Here is a 19716-nt window from a genome sequence, read left to right as displayed (position 1 = left end):
TCTATTTTATAATTCTCGAGGATTTAAAATAATTTCCTTTAAGCTGTTTACAGTTGAAGGAGGGAGGAGAGGGAGGAGGAGGAGGAGGAGGGGGGCAGGGAGGCGGTGTCGGTCCGGGCTGTCAGCGCAGCGCCTCGCAGCAGCGCACTGGGCGGTGACCGCTAGGCGGCGCCACGCCCGCGGGCCGCCAGCCGCCAGGGGGCGCTCGATGCCGCTGCTGCCGGAGCGCGGGATCGGCCTCACCCGCGGCTGCGGGGCAGTGTGGGGTGTGAGGAGTGTGTGGGGTCTGTGGGGCAGTGTGGGGTCTGAGGGGCAGTGTGGGGTCTGTGGGGCAGTGTGGGATCTGAGGGGCAGTGTGGGGGTCTGAGGGGCAGTGTGGGGTGTGAGGAGTGTGTGGGGTCTGTGGGGCAGTGTGGGGTCTGAGGGGCAGTGTGGGGTCTGTGGGGCAGTGTGGGATCTGAGGGGCAGTGTGGGGGTCTGAGGGGCAGTGTGGGGTGTGAGGAGTGTGTGGGGTCTGTGGGGCTGTGTGGGGTCTGTGGGGCAGTGTGGGGTGTGAGGAGTGTGTGGGGTCTGTGGGGCTGTGTGGGGTCTGTGGGGCAGTGCCGGGGCTGTGGGGCAGTGTGGGGTCTGAGGGGCAGTGTGGGGTCTGAGGGGCAGTGTAGGAGGTGCGGGACTGCGGGGCAGTGCCGGAGTTGGGGCGGGGCTGCGCGCAGCCCTCCGGTCTCCTGGCGGTTCGCTCCGCAGGGGTTCGCGCTGGTTTTCACGCGTCTCCGCCGCCGCTATGACAGGGACGTGTTTGTGAGTGTGTGACGGCGCTCACGGGCTGCCTGCCCCGCAGTGCCCACCCGGCACCCTACCCGCCGCCGTCGGGCAGCACGGAAGTGTCGGGGGTCTCGCAGCCACCAATTTGATTTGGGTACGACCGAATTGAGGCGTGTGGATGCGGGCACGTTTCTGTCAGATGCACTCCAGACCAGTTTGGTAATTGATACGGCTGAGGGCTGGGTCCTTGTTATAGTCATGGAATTATCACAGAATGGTTTAGCTCGGAAGAGACCTTTAAAGACCACCTAATCCGACCCCCATCAAAGGGCAGGGACAACTTCAACTACATTTGGTTGCTCAAGGTCCCGTCCAGCCTGACAGTGAATGCTGTCAGGGATGGGGCGTCTGCAGCTGTTTGGGGCGCTCTCTAAGTGTCGCTCCCCTCAGAATCCCGTTCAGGACGGGACCGCGGTCAGTTTGTCCCCTGCTGGCACAGCCGCTGCTGGGGGCCATGGCGGGGCTCCGGCCCCCGCGGCTCCTGGGCTGCCACAGACAAAAGGGTGAGATTGAGAGGAGGCTGGGAGACTTGCCCTGCTGCTCCACAACTACTTGGGGCCAGATCCTACTTCCACGAGAGTCCCAGGGCCTTTCAGTGCCGATTTTGGTTGGGGATTGGCTCCAGTCCCACATCACATATTCTTCTGAAGTGAGCTGTGGCTGTGCATGGCTGGGCTATAAGGCAGCTGCATTTCCTCTTTCCCATTGTGGGGTGCATGGAACAATTAGTATTTGTGCATTAAACCCTTCTGAAATAAAATCTCATGACTGCCATCTCTCTGTTTGCTATATTTGAACTGGTTGGAAGATTGTTTAAATATATCTCATGGACAGTTTACAACATGAATTATTTCCTGCCTTTGAAAAGCCATGGTTTTAAAATAACTGGCAAGTTTATTACAATGAAAAGTCACATTCCTAAAACAAGTCATCAAAAGAACAATTTTTAGCAATGACTGGTTTCCAGCATTCACCATTCAGAAATGTTGCAGAGTGTGATCTTGGTTTAAATAAAATAAATAGAAAAAGGCTGCATGTTTGATCTGCCCAGCATTCCTGGGTGTTCCAAGCAGGATTCCTACTATCTAGCTGAGGTTCTAAGTTTTTTTTCTTAGTACCCCTGCACCTGTGATTAGGTTACTACCCCAAGTTGCTCTCAGTTGGGTATCTAAAGCAGCTGTTGTGAATGTCCCCTATAAAAATGTCCAGTCCCTCTCACTTTGTAGCATTATAAAATGGTTTTACTGAATACTGTGTAATATGTGTCAAAATGTTGGGGGGTGGGGTAGAAAAAATGGGTTAAACGCACTAAGAAAAGTGCATTTAGAGTTGTGCTCCCATGTGGTGGTCTTACAAAATTTTAAGTATTGTTTTTTTCTGTGAATGTATCTTAACATTTTTGATGTTTTAATTTGTTCTCATCTTTATTTTTTTTTCTTTTTTTTTTCTTCCCTACTCAGCTCTTGCCCCTGTTCTTTGCCTCTGGTTTTGTTGGTGAGGATATCACAGTGATGTCTGCATTCAACCTGCTGCATTTGGTGACAAAGAGCCAGCCAGTGGCCCTGCGAGCCTGTGGGCTTCCCTCAGGTTGAATGGGTGCTGCTTGTTGTGTCATGCATAATAAAGGCCCTTGTAGGAATGGGTGTCTCTGCTGCAGGAAACAATGTGCTATGGGTTGTTCTGTTTAAATTCTCCTTTAAAGCAGAAGTTTATTTACACTTTTTTAATTTTTTTTTTTTTGGGTAAAAGTCACTTGAGTTGAGTGAGCAATTTCATATCTGAGAATTTAAGAACCTTGGAAATGCTGACTTGTCCAAAATTCTTCATCTTAAATTTTATATTATTTTCCTCATTCTTGGCTAAAACTTTGTAATTAAACTGAAAATATTTTATTAAATTCCATTCCTAATTTTAAAAGAGACTATCTAAACGAATTTCACATATTGATTGCTATTAAATCATAGGACTTAAAAATATTTTCCAAAATATTTAGCATTATATTATAGTTATATTCCATGTGTTTCTTTCCACAGTTTTTATAAATCAAGTGTGTTATACTGAAAATCATGTAAAAAAAGTGTGTAGAATTTAAAACTTAATTCTTTAATTCCTCCAACACCATATTCCTTAGTTATGTGACACTTTTCTACATAACTAAGTGAAAACATGCAATTCAATGCCCACATGCAGCTGCACTTTTCATGTAAGGTCTAGGTTTGTTCATTAGGTCTGGGAAGGGTGCCACATCTCCATGAATTGATTATATCATGCAAACCTTGAACATAAGTATTTTTTATTTCACTTAAATTGCAAGTCTGTAATGTCAGCGTAAAAGGTCAGTGTACAGGGTTATGTGGGAGAAAATATACTGAGTTAATTTTGAACATTACTAGAAATTTTCTTGACATCCAAATAAAAAAGATACAGTCGTGGCTGATCTCTGTTTGAAGCCTCAAAAATGAGCCAGCTTGGATGTTAGTGCTACACTCACAACTGGTTCATAAGAGTGCAGAATGTTACAAGCAGTTTCTCCCAGACCTCGACTTAGCAAGCATATGGAGATGATGTTTTAAAGATTTTTTTTGGTGATAGGACATCAGTTTTCAAGCTGATGGATTTTTCTAAAGCTTATTAGAGTTTATTTGAACTAAATCTGAGTCCAATTTTTGCAGCATTTACGTTCCATTTCCCCCACATGTGCACAAAACTCCTATTAACCTTGATAGGAACTGCAAACACATATTGAGGAAGAGAGAGAATAACCCACATTGTGTCAGCTTGACCTCGGTTTCCTGTTATATTTGCTGCTGAGCCAGATTTAAAATCCTAAAAATATTGGGTAAGCAAATTTCTTTAGCCCTCATTATGCATCTTTCGATATGTGCTCATATTACTGGTGTCTACCTTAACATGGGGGCACTCAGTCTTTGTGTCCCCACTCTCTAAAGGAGATCTGCAAGCTGATCAGCTAGAAACACACGCAGCCCATGGGAGATTTTGCTGTTCTGTGCCTGTTTCCAAAACACTGCATTAGCTGTTTTATCAAGTTGTTTTTCAGTCATAATCCAGTAGTCACATTTTGGAATAAAAAGTTAACACTACTCTTTATTCCCATCCCTTAGATCTCTAACTGTGGGACCATTAATAGATTGAGTTCCACTAACTGACAACTTTATATATATATATATATAGATATAGATATAGATATAGATATTTATAGATATTTATATATATATATATATATATTATATATCTATATATAATAAGCCCAAATTCATCTGCTAACAGTGGAATAATATACAATCACATATCTCACATATTTTAAGAGTAATCTAAATTCCCCAGATGCTTAAAAAGTAACGTAGACTTGTTTTGCCTTTGGTTTGGTGTTTGTGTGTGGTGTATGGGATTCCAAGTAAATGGCATAGCATGTATCAAATAAAACATGGGAAGGAAATGTAGAGCCAACATCTGCTTAAATGCCACAATGCCCTGTGACTTTGGCTTCTGAATATACAGAAAACCCCCCAAGTTCTCATGAGTTTTTTATAATGTAACACTTTGAGCTAGTACTTTTCCCACCTTCCAGTTGTGTGTGAATTGCAATACTGTAACCATGCCACCATGCCATGTGTCCACCTAGTCTGGGACAGTGTGTGATTTGGCCACCTTCTAATTGAGTGGCAAAGTCAATATGGAAAGAGACTTTTTAACCTTCTGGGGCCCGTGCTCAGAGTAAGGAAGCGAAGTGCTGTCACAGCATTAAACTGGGCTTTCAAACAATGTTTTAAACACTATGCAGTTAAATATCTGCAGGACAAGGATTTGAATGAAAGTATTGTTTCAATTTCTATGCTTGGAATGGTACTTCTGTCCTTCCTGTAAAGAATAAAGTAACACAATGCAATATATTATTTATATTTAATATACAGTTGTAGATCATAAACAAGGGATTTTTTTCCTCCTCCCCCTTCCTCCTAATTATTTAAATTAATTAAATACTATTGGGAGGTATCTGAGAATAGAGATGACCCGTCCCTTCTTTGATCTACTATTTTCTAAGCACTTGTGAGTTTCACTTGTGCTGGTGAAGTGTTTTTACTTGTTCTTTTTCTGTTTGTATATTAGCACCTGGAGTGCGGATCTGTTCTTCAAAACGGTATTTTTTAAACATTTTTTTGTCTGAAGTTAGGACTAAACGTTTCAGTGTGTGCACACCTAGTGCACTGTTTGCCCATAACATTTTTTGTAGACAAGATGGCAAGTCTGAGCAGGAGCAGGCGCTCCCAGCAGATGGCACTAGGCATTTGCTGTTCTGCACACCCAGGGCTCCATGAAAAGCTTGCCGTCTAGGAGTCATTCATACAGAAAATACACCCTGAGACCTTAGGAACATTTACAGGTATTTTAAGAAAAGCAAGAATAGTGGGGAAAAAACCAAAATCTTTGCCCATATGCAAGCTACCATCACATTGGTTCAAGGTTTCTTCATTGTCAATGATGACCTCAGCTCCATTGTGTCTGTTGTGTGACACAGGTGTTGCTCCTTGAGTCCACTTTATTAGAGATGAATGTTCTGAATTTCTTTGGAAATGTAGGATGCACTCAGCACCTGCTGGGATTTAATTCACAGAAATTAAGTTTCTTAAAAAAACCCACTTCAAAATCATGACAATCCCCACCAAACTTTTAATATAAAAACTACTTCATCTGCTTTATGCATACTAAGAAGCAACTGATACAAGTCATGATTCCATGTACATATGTTTTCTGAAGCAGACCACCAAGCTATAACGTAAAAAGATAGCTTATATTGCTTTGCTGTGTTTTTTAATTATTATGGGTTCTCATTTCTTAAAAAGACCCTATATTTCTTTAACACTTTGAATGTTGTGCTGCTTACATCACATTTTTTGCATGTGGTAATTTGGCTTTTCCTCTCCTGTAGATCAAAGAAAATTATGGTGCTTGTAAAATTAAGTAAAAGTAATGATGAAGAAATTATAGAGGTAGACTTGGGGTTGTTTTTTTTTTTTCCATATAATAAAGTCCTAGATAATATTAAATTGTTGTGTAGTGTTTAATTACTAAAATAACTACTAGCAGGAAACCATACTTTTCTAGCATTAGATTAAACTACAATGCATCTGTATGAAGATGGTGTTGGGCATATGGTGTAAGTCTTTATTAAGTAAATAACTATAGTATGGTTTCTCATTCTTTTATTAAATCTTTAATTCTATGTTTTAATAGAATGTCTTTTCATAAAATTGAAATTAATAGTCAACAGAAAATTACTAGGTATCAACATTGAATTTTTAGCAGTAATGTGTTAACATAAAGAATTATGTTTAGGAACAGATCTTGAAAACATTTGCATATATGAATTATTTTTATGCCTTTGTTCCTCTGAACTCTCAATGAAATATCTGTGTGCGTACTGTTTGCCAGATACGGCTTTAATGACCGAAAGTCTAGTTAAGACCTTAGCCTTGTGGATTCAAAGAATGGAAGTTGCAGTCAAACTTGGTGTGACTTGAGTATGACTGAATGTTTCATATTGTCTATGTTCAGAGATAGAATTTCTATAATGTATGTTATAACTTCCTCATAGTTTTCCGCAATGTGTGTCACCAGAGATGTACTACTACAGATGTCTGTTCACATGGTCCAAAAGAAAATAAAAGTAAGAGTGATATTGCATAGCATAAACCATCCATACAGCTATGGTTAAATGCCTGTTATTGAACCATATATATACCAATGTTTTCATTATAAATTCATATTTTCTGGGGTTTATATCTTGAATATAAAAATTTGCTCTGGGTTTAAGTATATCATACAAGGTCTTAGATGAATGTACTTAATGTACTTTTTCCTCAGAACTGGCTGGGGGGGCAAAAATTAAAACTCATTAGTATCCAGCTAAATTAAAAAAAAAAAAAAAAAGCAAATATAAATTTGGATCTAAAATAGATTTTAAAATTTAAAACAGTCTTACAAATACTTAGTTTACTGCCTCCCAGCAGTTATGAGGAAGACTCTTGAAAAGAGTGGAAAATATCCACTATGTGAACACAATAGTCAATAGCATGTGAAACCATTCATGTGTCATTATTATATCAATGTCTGTGTATATGTTTTCCTTTTAGTCATATGAGAGTAGAACACTGTATTATCATAATAGAGCATAAAATTATCATACTTTTGGAATGGCTTTAAAATGAATTTTTAAAAATTAGATAAAGCTGTCTTAAGGGGAGTAAATTTGATGTACCATATTTACAATTATTTCTTTTGGCTAGAATGCCTTAATGCATTTTAAGATTAAATTTATTAGTAGATATCTCTTCAGGTGTAATACTCTTAAGAGTGCCTGATACTTGCCAAACTTGGGATCATGAAGAAGACTAGAAGCCTTCTGTTATGTTCCCTAGCAGTTATACTCTGTTTCTACACTCTTTTTAAATTTTTGTTCAGGTGGAGTTTTGTACTGTCCCATATCTGCTCTGGAGACAGATGCTGTCCCACTTGGGTGGAGGGATCCTCGGTGATTCTTGCACTGAGAAGCACTGGAATGATGAGACATTTCTTGTTCTCCCAGATCATGCAGATAGACAGTCCCTTAATGTGTTCTCTGATGGATCTTTTAAGGTTGTTCTTATTCTCTTCCTGCTCCCATAAAGGATCCACCACAAGCCATTTCTACCCTTCTTGCAGAAATGTTTTAATTCCGGGAGTACATAAATTTCCTGTGTTCCATTCCTGAGCCTTCTGCAGCTAAGAGTTAGTGTGTTTTCTGCTTAGTTGGGTATGGAAAAGATGAATTTTCAGCAGGGTGTTTCTGGGTTTTAAAGCTTCTCATGAAAAGTTACTTTTTTTAGTTATCAGAGTGTCTAACAGGAGGACTACGAAGTCCTTTAAGGCCTGCCTTCATTTTTTCTCCCTCCAATTAAAAGCAACTCCTGTCTTTGTCTTTTCTCTGAGGAGTATATGATGAAGGTTTCAGAGAAGATTGTGATGTAAAGGAGAGATGACAGCACACAGAAATGAAGGAGATTTTCTATATTGCTAAGCTGAGGGAGGACAAGCAAGAAAATGTGCAAGAATTCAATGTGAGCCCTAAAGTCAGTAAGAGTGTGTTGGGAAACAATGGAGGAGACGATCACATAGGGAATGTATGAGCTTGGAATTTGATGGAACCTTGAATGGGTCTAGAGTGTGGACTGGGAGTCAGTCACTAGAGGATTGAACATTACCATAACTTAACTGCTAGGTTAACCATAAGTTTCTACAGCACAGATCATGATCTGAGAGTAAATGAGTAGAGACAAGTTGTGTCCCTGAGAATGCTAAGCAGGGGAAATTGTTCTTAGTTACAAGCTAAATATATATCTCAGTTTGTGATTTCCTTCAAGAGAAGCTGTGTTGGGAAGGGATCCATGGCTAGGATACAAAGGTGCCCTCCGCTGTGTCTGGAGAAGAGGTTCTTGTGGGATGGGAGGTGCTGGCAGCTTTGTGCACTGTGGGTCAGAACTCCCTCATCAATGCTCTGGCCTGGGTCAGTGAGTCCTGTGGAGAGCAGAGCAAGGAAAGGCTTGACTGAATCCTCTTAAGGCCCTTTTACAGGGCTTGACCCCATCTTCTTGACCCATAAGGCATGGCTGAATTCTAACAAAAAATAAGGAATTCCAGAAGGCCCATTAGGGAATGAAGTTGGCAGTTACAAAGCTTTTTGACTATTCCTCTCTACCTTTAGCCTTGAAGCAGATTGGGAGGGGAGGGGGCTACAGTGTTTTCTGTGGTGGTCATAGCAGAGCATAAACTGGAGCAGAGTGTCCCAGCAGTTCCTGTCTTCATGCTGGGTATGTCCCTCAGTGCTGGGAGAAGTGGAATGGAAGGCCACAGAGCAGGCGGTGCTTTTCCAAAAATGTTCCTTACCCAGTGCAAGACTGGAGACAGATCAAGTTATAGAGAATTGCAGGAGAGGCAAGACTTTCCCCCAGCCCCCTCCTTTCCTCCACTGCCATCCCAAGTACAGATTGCGGCACCTTGAGTCTTGAAATCCAGTGCTCATTTCACAGGCCACACATCACTATTGTGGAGGAAGCAGCAGGAGGATTTAGCAACAGCCTGAATGCCAAAATAAGCTACACACCACTGCTGGAAAATGCTGACTTTTTAATTGTTTCTGCTGCAGGGTTAAACCTTTATTAAAGCTGTGTGAATAAACTTACTTTGATGACTTACTGAAATATTTTAAATGCAAAAGGTAGCATAAAGCACTCTTACTTAATTAATCTTAATCCTACTGTTAATAAAATGCCTTTCCATATGTTGGGCACCCTTTTATTGATTCTGTCAGAAATCTACTGACCAGATAGAGAGTGCTCAGTGTGTCTGTCTTTCTTGTTTTTAATTTAAACAAATGTAGTGCCTGTGAAAGGTGCTAGGATAATATCAGAAAAACAAAAGTCTCTTTGGGGGGGAGAGGAAGAGAACTCTATCGTTATAAATACTCCCCCTTCCATTGCTGTACCAATAGATCTTGATCTTGTCTTGCCTGGTTTGCATCCAAGAGAAAGGCAAATAGGTCAGCTGCTCTGTGCACTCTGTCTTTGGCCATCTCAGCAGAAACAATAATAAATGTGGCAGTTTATAACATAATGAGCCTTTGCTCCACTTAATTGAAGATTCTTCTATTCACCAACCTCTGCTGAGCAGCCACATGCTGTTGCAGCAATACTAGTGAAGATGACAGATCAAAAAGCTTCATCTCCACCAGCTAGAGTAGGGTGGTGGTGGACTCCTCTCAGTTGTTATAATTTGGAAAGGCTGTGAGACCAAGTTTGTGTCTAGTAGTGACATTTATTTCATTGATGTCAGATATGGAAGTAAAGTAGACATGGCTGGAGAGGACAAAAGGAGCTGATTTTCTTTCCCCCTTTCCTGGTATGCAAAACACTTCAGTCTTTTGTTAAATGTTTTTTACAGTCACAGGGAGGAGAGACAGCTTCAGATTGCTTTTCCAGGGAATGTCTCTTTGGCTTGCATGGCTGCCTTAGCCGAGTAAATTGCTGCAAGCAGGTTTGCAGACCTGTGGAAACAAAAGATGCTGCCTATATGGGCCTTCTGGGGTTCCAGTACCACTTTCTGTAGAGAGAAAACCAGTGCATATAGATGCATTAGATGGCAGCTTGGGGAGATTGATTGATTGATTTAGTGCTTGAGAAATTTGCTGTCATATAGGAAATTTCTGATGGCGATTCAAAATACATGTGTTTGTATTAAACAAAGAGCTGTGCTGATGAACAGGTAAGAAAAATAAAGGTGACAGCTCTGTTACTTGATTGTATGGGAAGTTTGCAAGTTTGCAGAGAAGGGGCTTGCCCTTTGCTTGTGGCCATCTAACCCTCCTGGTTGTGAAGTAAATAATTTTTTTTAAAGACAGTTAGTTTTTGGGTGGTGTTCTTTAAGACAGAACCTGGAATTTGACCCAAAATTCAAACTGCTGTCCTGGTACCTGGCTTTTGGATTTTCAACGCACAATATAGTGGAAATGGTCTTCGCTCCATTACTCCTAATGCTTGCATGAAACTGCAAATGGTATTTCAACAGCAGGTGGGAGTTAGCTACCTACAGCAAGAAAGCAAAGGAGCCACAGATCTGTTTTTCAATGTGTAAAACATTTACAGGATTTTTTAATGATGAGGTTTGAATTTTACTTAAACCTGACCTCCCAACATTTCAGACGGAGTTCAGAAACTGAAGTTTCCATTTCTTTTGCAACATCTATCCTAGTCACCAGCAGGTTAAGGTAATTTGAAATGGCTCGTGAGGGGATTATAAAAAGAACTATCATGTCAAATTATCATGTCATTTATTTTCCAAATAAAAGCCAATAGAACTATTTGCAATGTAACCATTCTCAAGAGTTGTTCTTTTATAAACTAGATAGCAGTTCCTGGCTTGTTTGCAGTGAGAGAACACTGCAGCATTCTCCTAAGGCTGATGACTAGAGGCCGCAGAGAACAAATTAAACAGAAATTAAAATATGTGAGAGAGTAAAATACGTGAATTTGCCTTTTCTTAATCAGACAGTGAGGCAAAACTGGCAACAAGAGGCATAAACTGTGTAAATCTGAAGTATTAAGAAATCAGAGATTCCACTTCTAATAATACTAAATGTTAGCAATAGCATATGTAAGGATATTTATTTAAAGAAATGTATGCAAACATTTTTTAATTTCGTGGAATTCATCTTAATAGCAGTTTGAGGTAATTTACCATCGATCTACCAAGGTCTGACCCACTCATGAAGGGACAGACTTTGGGAAGCAGAGAGATATATACTTAGAGCCAGATTCCGTAGTCCTATGTATGTTCATAGACTCTTAAGTAACTATGCATATTCTCAATAATCTGCCCACACAGGCCACTTTGCAGGATTGGGTCTGGGGTGGGATATGAAAAGTAAAATCTACTGGAAGGCCCCTAAAAAACTGCTTGGTTATATTAAAAGTAGTAGTACTGAAAAGTAGAAGCCAGATTTATGATATGTCTGTGGTCTGCTGGAACATTTGATCTTGCTTTATTTAGTTCAGGAAGTCTAAGTGGTATGTGCTCAGTGCATGACTGTAATGTCCATTAATGCAGTGGAATATAAGCATAGGTAGAAGAGGGAAAATTAATGTTGTGTCCTCCATGCAGTTGAAATGGTGAGTTAATTTCAGTGATAGGAAGCAACAAAACATAAGAGAAAATTGTTAGAATGGTTCAAAAGACTGTTTGATATAGGAAAGCTATCAGGCAAAATGCCATGTATTTCAGGGCATGTCAGACACTAATCACCACCCTCTGGTGTGCTGGAACAGGTGAGGGGCTGAGTGGTGAGGAGTAATGGTCTGCTAATTTGTGTCCGTCTGTCTGAAAATATCTTGTTGCTGGTTTTCTTGTGATTGGTTATAGGGAAGGAATGTTATGAACCACAGGTTTGAAAAGGTCAGTTGGAACTTATATGTGAGGTGAGATGCTTAATGTCTTCATTATCAGGTCAACACTCAGAAAGTACTTTCTGTTCACTTAATTTGTACAGCAGACTTCAGAGCTGAACTCTGAAATGCCCATAGTTTGCAGGTGAATAGTAAATGGCAGCATGCACTGCCTTGTTTTTCAGAAAAAAAAAAACATTCCTAAATGTTTCACCCCCCTCAGCTTTTTCTTCCTTTTTTTTTTTTTTTTTTTTTTTTTTTTAATGCATTAAGATTTGTGAGGCTGGTCTTTTCCTCACAAAGGCTACCATCCTGCTCCATGAGGATGTGCCTTGAGCACTGCTGTAGATGTTGCCAGAGGGCTGAAGGCAAGTGCCTGTTGGTGACAGCTGCCTGCACATTGCTCTTCTTAGGAGTGCCAACCCCAAAGAAGGCACCATGGGGTGCTGATTAGAGAGATTTAATCTGGCCTTCGATCCTGCAGTGGAATGTAAAGGGGATTTTGTCTGCCTTTGCAGGCCAGCATTCACGTCTTAACAGCTGCATCTGACTGGAGTTCAGAACATAGCTGTCCTGGGCTTTTCTAAAAGTCATTGCTGAGAATGCCACCTCCAAACAACAAGAGTGCTAATACAGACCCTATGAACCCAGGTTCTCTTATACTGCATTTAATTTAGCCTCACCTTTAATCAGTAACCACACTGATATAATGCTGTTTGTAGAACTGATGACCTTTTCTCTCATTTGCCTCAAACTATGGTTTGGTAGTGAACTATGAGCCTGCCTTTACAGCTGAGCTGCTGAAGCATTTTGTTGCCAGTATGGAACCTTTCCAAACCTCATCCCATCTATGGAGAACCAGACTGAGGAAGGTGGTCAGCCTGCCCGTTTATTCTCTGGTTTAATAATGAGCTCGGTAACAGCTCCATTACTAGTGGCAGTTTTTCTCATATTGGGCATATCTTTGTGTAGCTTTATGTTGTCCCCTCCCAAGATACAAACAGTTGGCTTGAATGTGACAGTCATGTCAGAAAGGAACAGTTGCAAAATCAGAAGCAGACACTTTTGCTGAAAATTGTGCACTCTTGCATATAATTTTTTTCCTAACTGAAGGAATGTATTCCTAGAATCTTACACAGTAGTTTCTAGGATTCATTGCATTTTTATAGAAGCTTGTAGGCTATCTCTGTTTCAGATGACATGCTCTTATATCCTCTGCAGTCAGGGATGAGTCTTGCTTTGCCTCCTTGCCTCTATGGCAATAGGGAAATAGCATGATCCATTTACTGAGCTATCTTTTTACTGCCAGCAGTTAAATAATAAGTACAATTAATTGAATAGGGACATTCTTGAATGCTGAGGGCTGGACCAAGAGATTTCCTTTATAATTTGTAGTGCAACTTTTTGTTGATCAATACTCAAATTACAAACTTGAAAAAACCTTTACTGGGGTCAGTTGCATTTTACCCCAGTGTAGTTTGGCAAAATTCCCCAGCAGACATAAATAATTGTTTGTATTATAAAACATAAGGTTAATTATTAAAACAAGGCAGGCAAAGATATTTTTGACATGCTTCCTACTTATGATCATTTTTATGGATCATGTGGCATCTAGAAATTTTCTTGTGCATATAGTCAACCCATAGATTGGAGAACATTAAATTTGTAAAAGATGAAAAATTATTTAAGGAAAGTAAAGGGGGAATACTGACCATTTTTTAAAATACTCAGTATTTTCTCTGTTTTCAAAGTGAAGTTATGCTTAGTTTGCCCTTTTTTTGCAGCAGTTAAGTAGCAAATTGATTTTTTTTTTTTTAAATTATGAGTAGATATTTTAAAAAGTGAAGAGATATTGGTTTGTAAGATTCTTTGTTGCTCTCTAGACTACTTTTTAAAACTGAAATTATAAAGACTGCCTCTCAAATAGTTTCTTTCTGAGCTGCATAATGCAAGATAACAATAGCTATTTATATAATGCATATGTTTCCTTTCCCTGTTAGCTATACTTTGAAAGACTTATTAGTCCTAGAGTCCTGCACGTTTGGAGAATAAAAACCTCCAAAGTTTGACATCTTTAAATAAGCAACCAAATGTTATAAAGAACAAACCTCACTTACAGTTAGGAAACAATATTTACATTTAAGGTTGAAAAGCCAGGATGTAGGAAAATTTTGCTAATTTGGAAGGTGACCTTTAAGTGCACCAAAACTAAATAATTTGTAAGCTATGGCACAGGGCACATTCCTGCAAAATTTGTGTGAATACTGCTTTAGTGGTTCTTGAAATACAAACAAAGAGACCTGGAATGAAATCTTTATCCCTCTCCCAAATAAGATTGAAGCTAACAAAGGCATACAGCAGCGCTCTTTCAAAGCTTGCCATTAAAATGAAGGCTGTGCAGCACAGCTAATGAGATGGGTCAGAGTGGAAAACAATCTGTTTTTAAGAATGTTTAGATCAAAAGTAATTTCTAATCTATGAAATAAAGTCGCTTTTCAATACTCTTCTTTCACTAGTAAAGCTTTTTATGTTTGCACTATTTACTTCAATCAGATGTTTTCAATTTTACTTTTTTCTTCCTGAAAATACTTCCTAGGGTTAGTTGGTAGTGACCAACAGCATTATTCTTTTTCTCTCTCCCCTATTCACCCACCCCCACACATTAAAAAATTGAGAAAAGAAGAGGGGGAGGAAGAAAGAAACATCTTTTCTTAAATGATTTGCAAGCATCTGTGCTCTAAGCTACTTTTTATGAACGCTTCTTAGTAATGACTCAAGGTAAAAAAGCAGAAAAGCATCCAATGTTAGGAAATTGCAATCCAATACCATGTAATTTAAACCTGCCATTGCCTCTCCTGTACTAAATGACATACAGATGGGTAGCTCTGTTGCCTCTACTTTGGGAACACAATTGGTCTTTTTATGAGTGTATATACATTACTAGCAAAAAATGTTTTTGTCGCAAATGTTTATTTCTTATTGTACCATATTTTAATTGCTGTCATAATTAGAGTGCCTTTTCCCTGCTGTATTTTCTCAGCCAATTTTTGCCAATGATTATCAAAGTTACCTGAATATTTTGCAATTTATGTTACTACTTTGGGAATTTTCATTCCCAAAAGTAACCTTATTGTTCTTTTTTGCTTTCCCAATGTGAATTTTTGCACTATACAGATGTTGATTTTTTATTCAGTAATCCTTATGTACTCCTTGGATTTTCTGTGTGAATTAAGCAAAGTGCTACGAATAGATTTTCAGAGGAGGGTAATTTCAACAGCAACCCTCCTTTGCAACAAATTTTACAAATTTATTGTTGAACCTTGTACAGCTTTGTGCATGAAGAAATTACTTACTCTTTAGGACTCCTATTCTAGTGCTTCAACAGTGAAAAAATAAAAAGGCTACTGTTATAAAGGATGAGGATGCAACTGGAAGTTAAATCAACCTCCTGTAATTCTGAAGGTTAGAATTGTTATTCAGCTACTTTAAAGGGTGCTGAAATTACCACATGTTGTGGCTAAACATCATATGCCCATTACCGTAAGTCTCCAATATAGATGTCTTGTAAAGAATGTTTCAGCTGTAGTTGGGATTTTTGCAGATTTTTTTTAATGTTTGAAAAATGGTACTTTCTTGTGAATTATTGTGTGCGCAACAATTTAGTGTATAACACACCAAAGGGCTTTGGCTGTAGCACATTGTCACTGCTCCAGTGGAATCACCTGGCTCTCTATAAAAATTCTTTTCTATACTTATATTTGAAGAAATAATCAGCTGCAGTTCAGCTGAGCCATTCTTTGTGCATTAGGGACCAGTCTGGTCATTGACAAGTGAATGCAGAAGCTATACTGTGGCTGTCTGCCAAAGCAATTATTCAGGATTTAAGCTAAAAAGGCTCCTTCTCCCATATCCTCTCCTTTTGCAGGGTCATGTAGGGATAAAAAGGACTGTAAGGTGGTCTTTTCCCAGGAGGAGCTGAGGAAGCGGCTGACACCCCTGCAGTACCATGTCACTCAGGAGAAGGGGACTGAAAGGTAAGGCAGGATTAAGCAAAGCTGGATCTAAAAATACAGGCATCTTTCTTTTCCACACCTCCTCTTACTACTGTTTCCTCACCTTCCTCTACCAAGTTTTGTTAGTAGTTTTTTTTCTTCCAGGATTTCTGCACTTGTTTACTAACCCCTACAAATTAACGCTACTGCAAAGACAAGCATCTGCAACAGGGGGGCCAGGGCCAAGGGTCTTGTGTGACTTTTTCTTTTAATGAACACTGCATGTCTTATAAAGTCACCAGGCTCATATTTAGAGTCTGTTTTTAGTTTACTACAAAACGTGTGGAAGTAATAGTGGTTTAGGTACACTTTTTTTGGAAGACATTGCAGTAAGCAGAACCACGAGGGAAATGGCCCCGTGCCAGGAGGCTGGAGTTTTGAAGGTGGCCATTGTAAGTATAGACGTTTTGGCTGCAGAAAGAAGGTAGCATAATTTAGTTCTTTTCCACCCCACTCCAATTTCTTTTTGAAGCACATGTGGAGAAGGTATTTATTGGCTCATTTGTGGTTGGAATGTCAAAAATTTTCAATAACTGCCCTCACATGGCTTTAGTCGCTGGAACCCAGCCTCAAGTCCTGGAGGGAAAAAAAAAGGACTGGCTTCCAAGATTGTTCTTAGTGAATAAAGTCTCTCTCTCTCAGCTGATTCCAGCCAAAGGTAATTTGCCAAGGCCCAGCCATTTTTTGTTGTCTAATTTATACCACTGAGCTTGGCATAAGGCCGTGGCTTTACCTCTGCTCTAAATGTACTAATGATGTAACTGCTTGTTTTCATTCATGAGCTGAAAGAGCTCCCTGCTGCACGTGGGGTCCTGGTTAATAGGCAAACCTCTTCCTGATAGTGGCAAATTTGGAGGCTGAATGTGCCAGAGAGGCTGGTGGGGACAGTCCCCCTCTCTGCCCCGGCCCTCTCTGTCCTGCCGCAGCCCTGGCAGGCCACAGGGACGGTGGCCTTTGCTGGGAGGCCTGTCTTGCCTTCCCCCCAGCCCTCCACGCTCTTGTGTACCGGACCAACAACATGATTTAATGCACACAAACAATCGGAGATTAGGTCATTCTTAAAAATCCTGTTTATAAAAAAAAATTGGACCTCATAAAAAGGGTGAAAGGATAATAAAAACAAGCTGCTGAGCACATAGGCTTTTTGTTGGGCTAGCGCAGCTGATTCGTATTAGGTGAATGACCTCCTAGCCTTTTAGATTGTTAACTTAGAAAAATATTCCCTTAAAGCTGGAATATTGCTTTTCAACTGAAAATATAAGGCGCACGCAGCTTGAAATCCTGGACCAATTATATAATTTTCAGCTACAATGTCTCTGCCGCCTGGGCAGCCGGTGTTGGCCTGACCCAGCGCCACGGCTCTGCAGCGCCCGGGCAGCCTCACACCTCGCTCCAGTGCAGCCACTGAGCCCTGCACACGGCCCAGACATGGACACAGCAAGGTGCGGCAGCTTCAGCTACGTGCCAAACAATCCGTGTTTACAAAAACTTGACATTTCACTTGCTAGATAGGGGAAGACTCCTGTTTTACCCCTTTTTGTTTTTGTTGTTGCTCCAGCCTTTGGACTGTGGGAAAATTTGCTTCCTTTTGCATGATGCATAACATCCGAGGCACACTAATGAGGACATTCTCCTTTTCCTGTGCCTGCTTTATTTGCTACCTTTAATAAAAAACAACTGCCAACTTAGAAATTGTGGGGCTCTTCTATAACATCTTTCTAAAGACTCAGCTACTTTAATAATTAAAAAAAGCCCAAATTCCTTTCTTTAATTTTAAAATGTAGTGTTGTTGTTTTCCCAGTGCCTTTGAGGGGGAATACACACACCATAAAGCTCAAGGAATATACAAATGTGTTGTTTGTGGAACTCCTTTATTCAAGTGAGTATGCTAAGTGTAGTTCTGAGATTTCTGTCTCTTAGGTTATGTGTAATCTTGTATATATTTCATACATAATTGTACAAGGTCATTCCATAGAATTACAGAATGGTGAAGTCATTCAACCTTTTAAGGAATACAAGAGAAGCGATGTAAATAATGCTGTAGTAAAATTTGTCTTATTGTAAAGATAAAAATCAGGATAAATAAGATAGGAAGATAACATTCTGGTAAAAGAGGAAATATGACAAGCAAAAAATTAATAATTTAACTTTTTTTTGTATATGCAGCTATGCCAAATAATTGTAACAGTCTTTCACTGTGTCAACAGATACTGAGTTTTGACTATTGTACTTACTTACAGGTAGCTTTAAGAGATGGTGGCAATGTTGAATTTTACGCACAGCATTTTAGCTGATGATCGAGAAAAAAGTAGATGCTTTTTTTTTAGAATTCAAGCAGTTAAGAAAACAAAACCAAGGAAAATGGCATTACTTACTGAATTTATGTTTATCCCAATTAGCACATGGAGAGCTGGTTTAAAAATACCCTTTAGAAGTACTGTGGGAAATATGGCCCTAAATTTGATGCTAGAAGCAGTGCTGATTGAATTTCCTTGATCACTGCATTGTTCTGCACAGATTCTGTTGTTGTTTATGTGCTTTTTCTTATTTCTGGTGGCTTGTGTTCATTCTGATGAAGAATTTAATCTTTTATATTTTTTTTCTCCATCAGTTCACCCTAGCTCAGTCCCTCTAACTTGAAGAGTTACCTTTACAAGAGCATGAGGCAGAATGGTCAGGATACTGCTAATAGTATAGAACATTGTGCCAGTAATAGGTTAAAGGAAAATACAATTGATGTAGCTCTGGAATCACCAGATGTGGTAGTGATAGTTGTCCTCAAGAGACTGTCTGTAAAATGAGAGAAGCACTTCATCTCTGTAATGTTTGATTCCTCTGTTAGAAGGATTACCTGCAGAAGCTGGTAATAATGTGACTCTTTTGGGTTGAAAATCTGACAGTTACAGACCCAGCCAAGACAATAGTCTCATGTGATGTGTTACTATGGTCCTTGGCTTGAGGGTGCAAAGTGGGGATCCAAAGTCTCCATAACCTGTTTTTTTACTCTGCCACTTAGACATTCCACTGCTTACTATAGCTAAACCTTTTGTGGGGAGATCCTGGCTCTGTTGAAGTAAATTCATATTTGGCAAATGAATACAATGGAGTCAGGATTGCACTTTCTACATTTAAGACTGGCTTCCTTTTTGTCATCTGATGGAGAATCTAATTCAGCTAGTTGTTCTGGCTGGCAACAGTGGGAAAAAATGCAGAAGCCAGTAGGAGTCCATCTTCTTTTGTGTATTGACCTCAAAATATCAGCATATGATGTCTTTCTCAACCAGGGAAGATAGATTTCTGAATCTTGGCTACTGATTCAGCCCAGACAGCTAAAAAAAGTGAGAAGGAAACATAGATAAGAGACTGTAAAATGTATGCTTTCTACTACATTTTCCCCACAGAGTGTAAATCACTGAACTATTTCCTTAGGAGTAAGATGGGAGTACGATACAAAGAAAGTCTATTGCCCCATTTAAAATGCAAGTAATTTTTGTGGTGGCATGGGCTTTTTTGGTGGGTTTTTTTTTGCAATTTCCAAATAGTTATCTGAAACTTGCATTTACATTTGTTTCTCATTGATGTCCATTAATTTTTTTGTCTTTATGTCGTAGTAATCTGTAAATATATATATTTGGACTATGGACCTGTCAGTTTAACTAGGAAAGAGACTGGAGCTTCAGCAGTAATATTAACAAACTTCAACTTTTAACATTTCTGATTTACGTTGTTTCATTACCATGTGACTCACGAGGTCAGGGAACACATGAATTTTATGCTCCAGATGAAAGACTTGTTTTTTGGTAAGTCTTTAAAATAGAACTGTGTCTCTATCACATGGAAGATAAAAGAAA

At 39.7% G+C, this 19716-nt stretch overlaps 1 protein-coding gene across 3 annotated transcripts in view; it reads left to right on the top strand.

Moving 5' to 3' along the window:
- Positions 1-19716, top strand: part of LOC131591420 (methionine-R-sulfoxide reductase B3, mitochondrial-like) — a 79489-nt gene that overhangs the window by 17554 nt on the left and 42219 nt on the right. For 2 of the 3 annotated variants that reach the window (XM_058862098.1, XM_058862102.1), the window contains exons 2-4: positions 2283-2409; positions 15739-15847; positions 17667-17744. In XM_058862098.1, the coding sequence (XP_058718081.1) occupies positions 2283-2409; positions 15739-15847; positions 17667-17744 (314 nt within the window). The remainder of the gene's footprint in view (positions 1-2282; positions 2410-15738; positions 15848-17666; positions 17745-19716) is intronic. The other variant, XM_058862101.1, reaches the window with a different exon arrangement.

Source organism: Poecile atricapillus, chromosome W (assembly GCF_030490865.1).
Source record: "Poecile atricapillus isolate bPoeAtr1 chromosome W, bPoeAtr1.hap1, whole genome shotgun sequence".
In the NCBI taxonomy this organism is placed as follows: domain Eukaryota; kingdom Metazoa; phylum Chordata; class Aves; order Passeriformes; family Paridae; genus Poecile; species Poecile atricapillus.
This window is presented reverse-complemented; position numbering and strand designations above follow the sequence as displayed.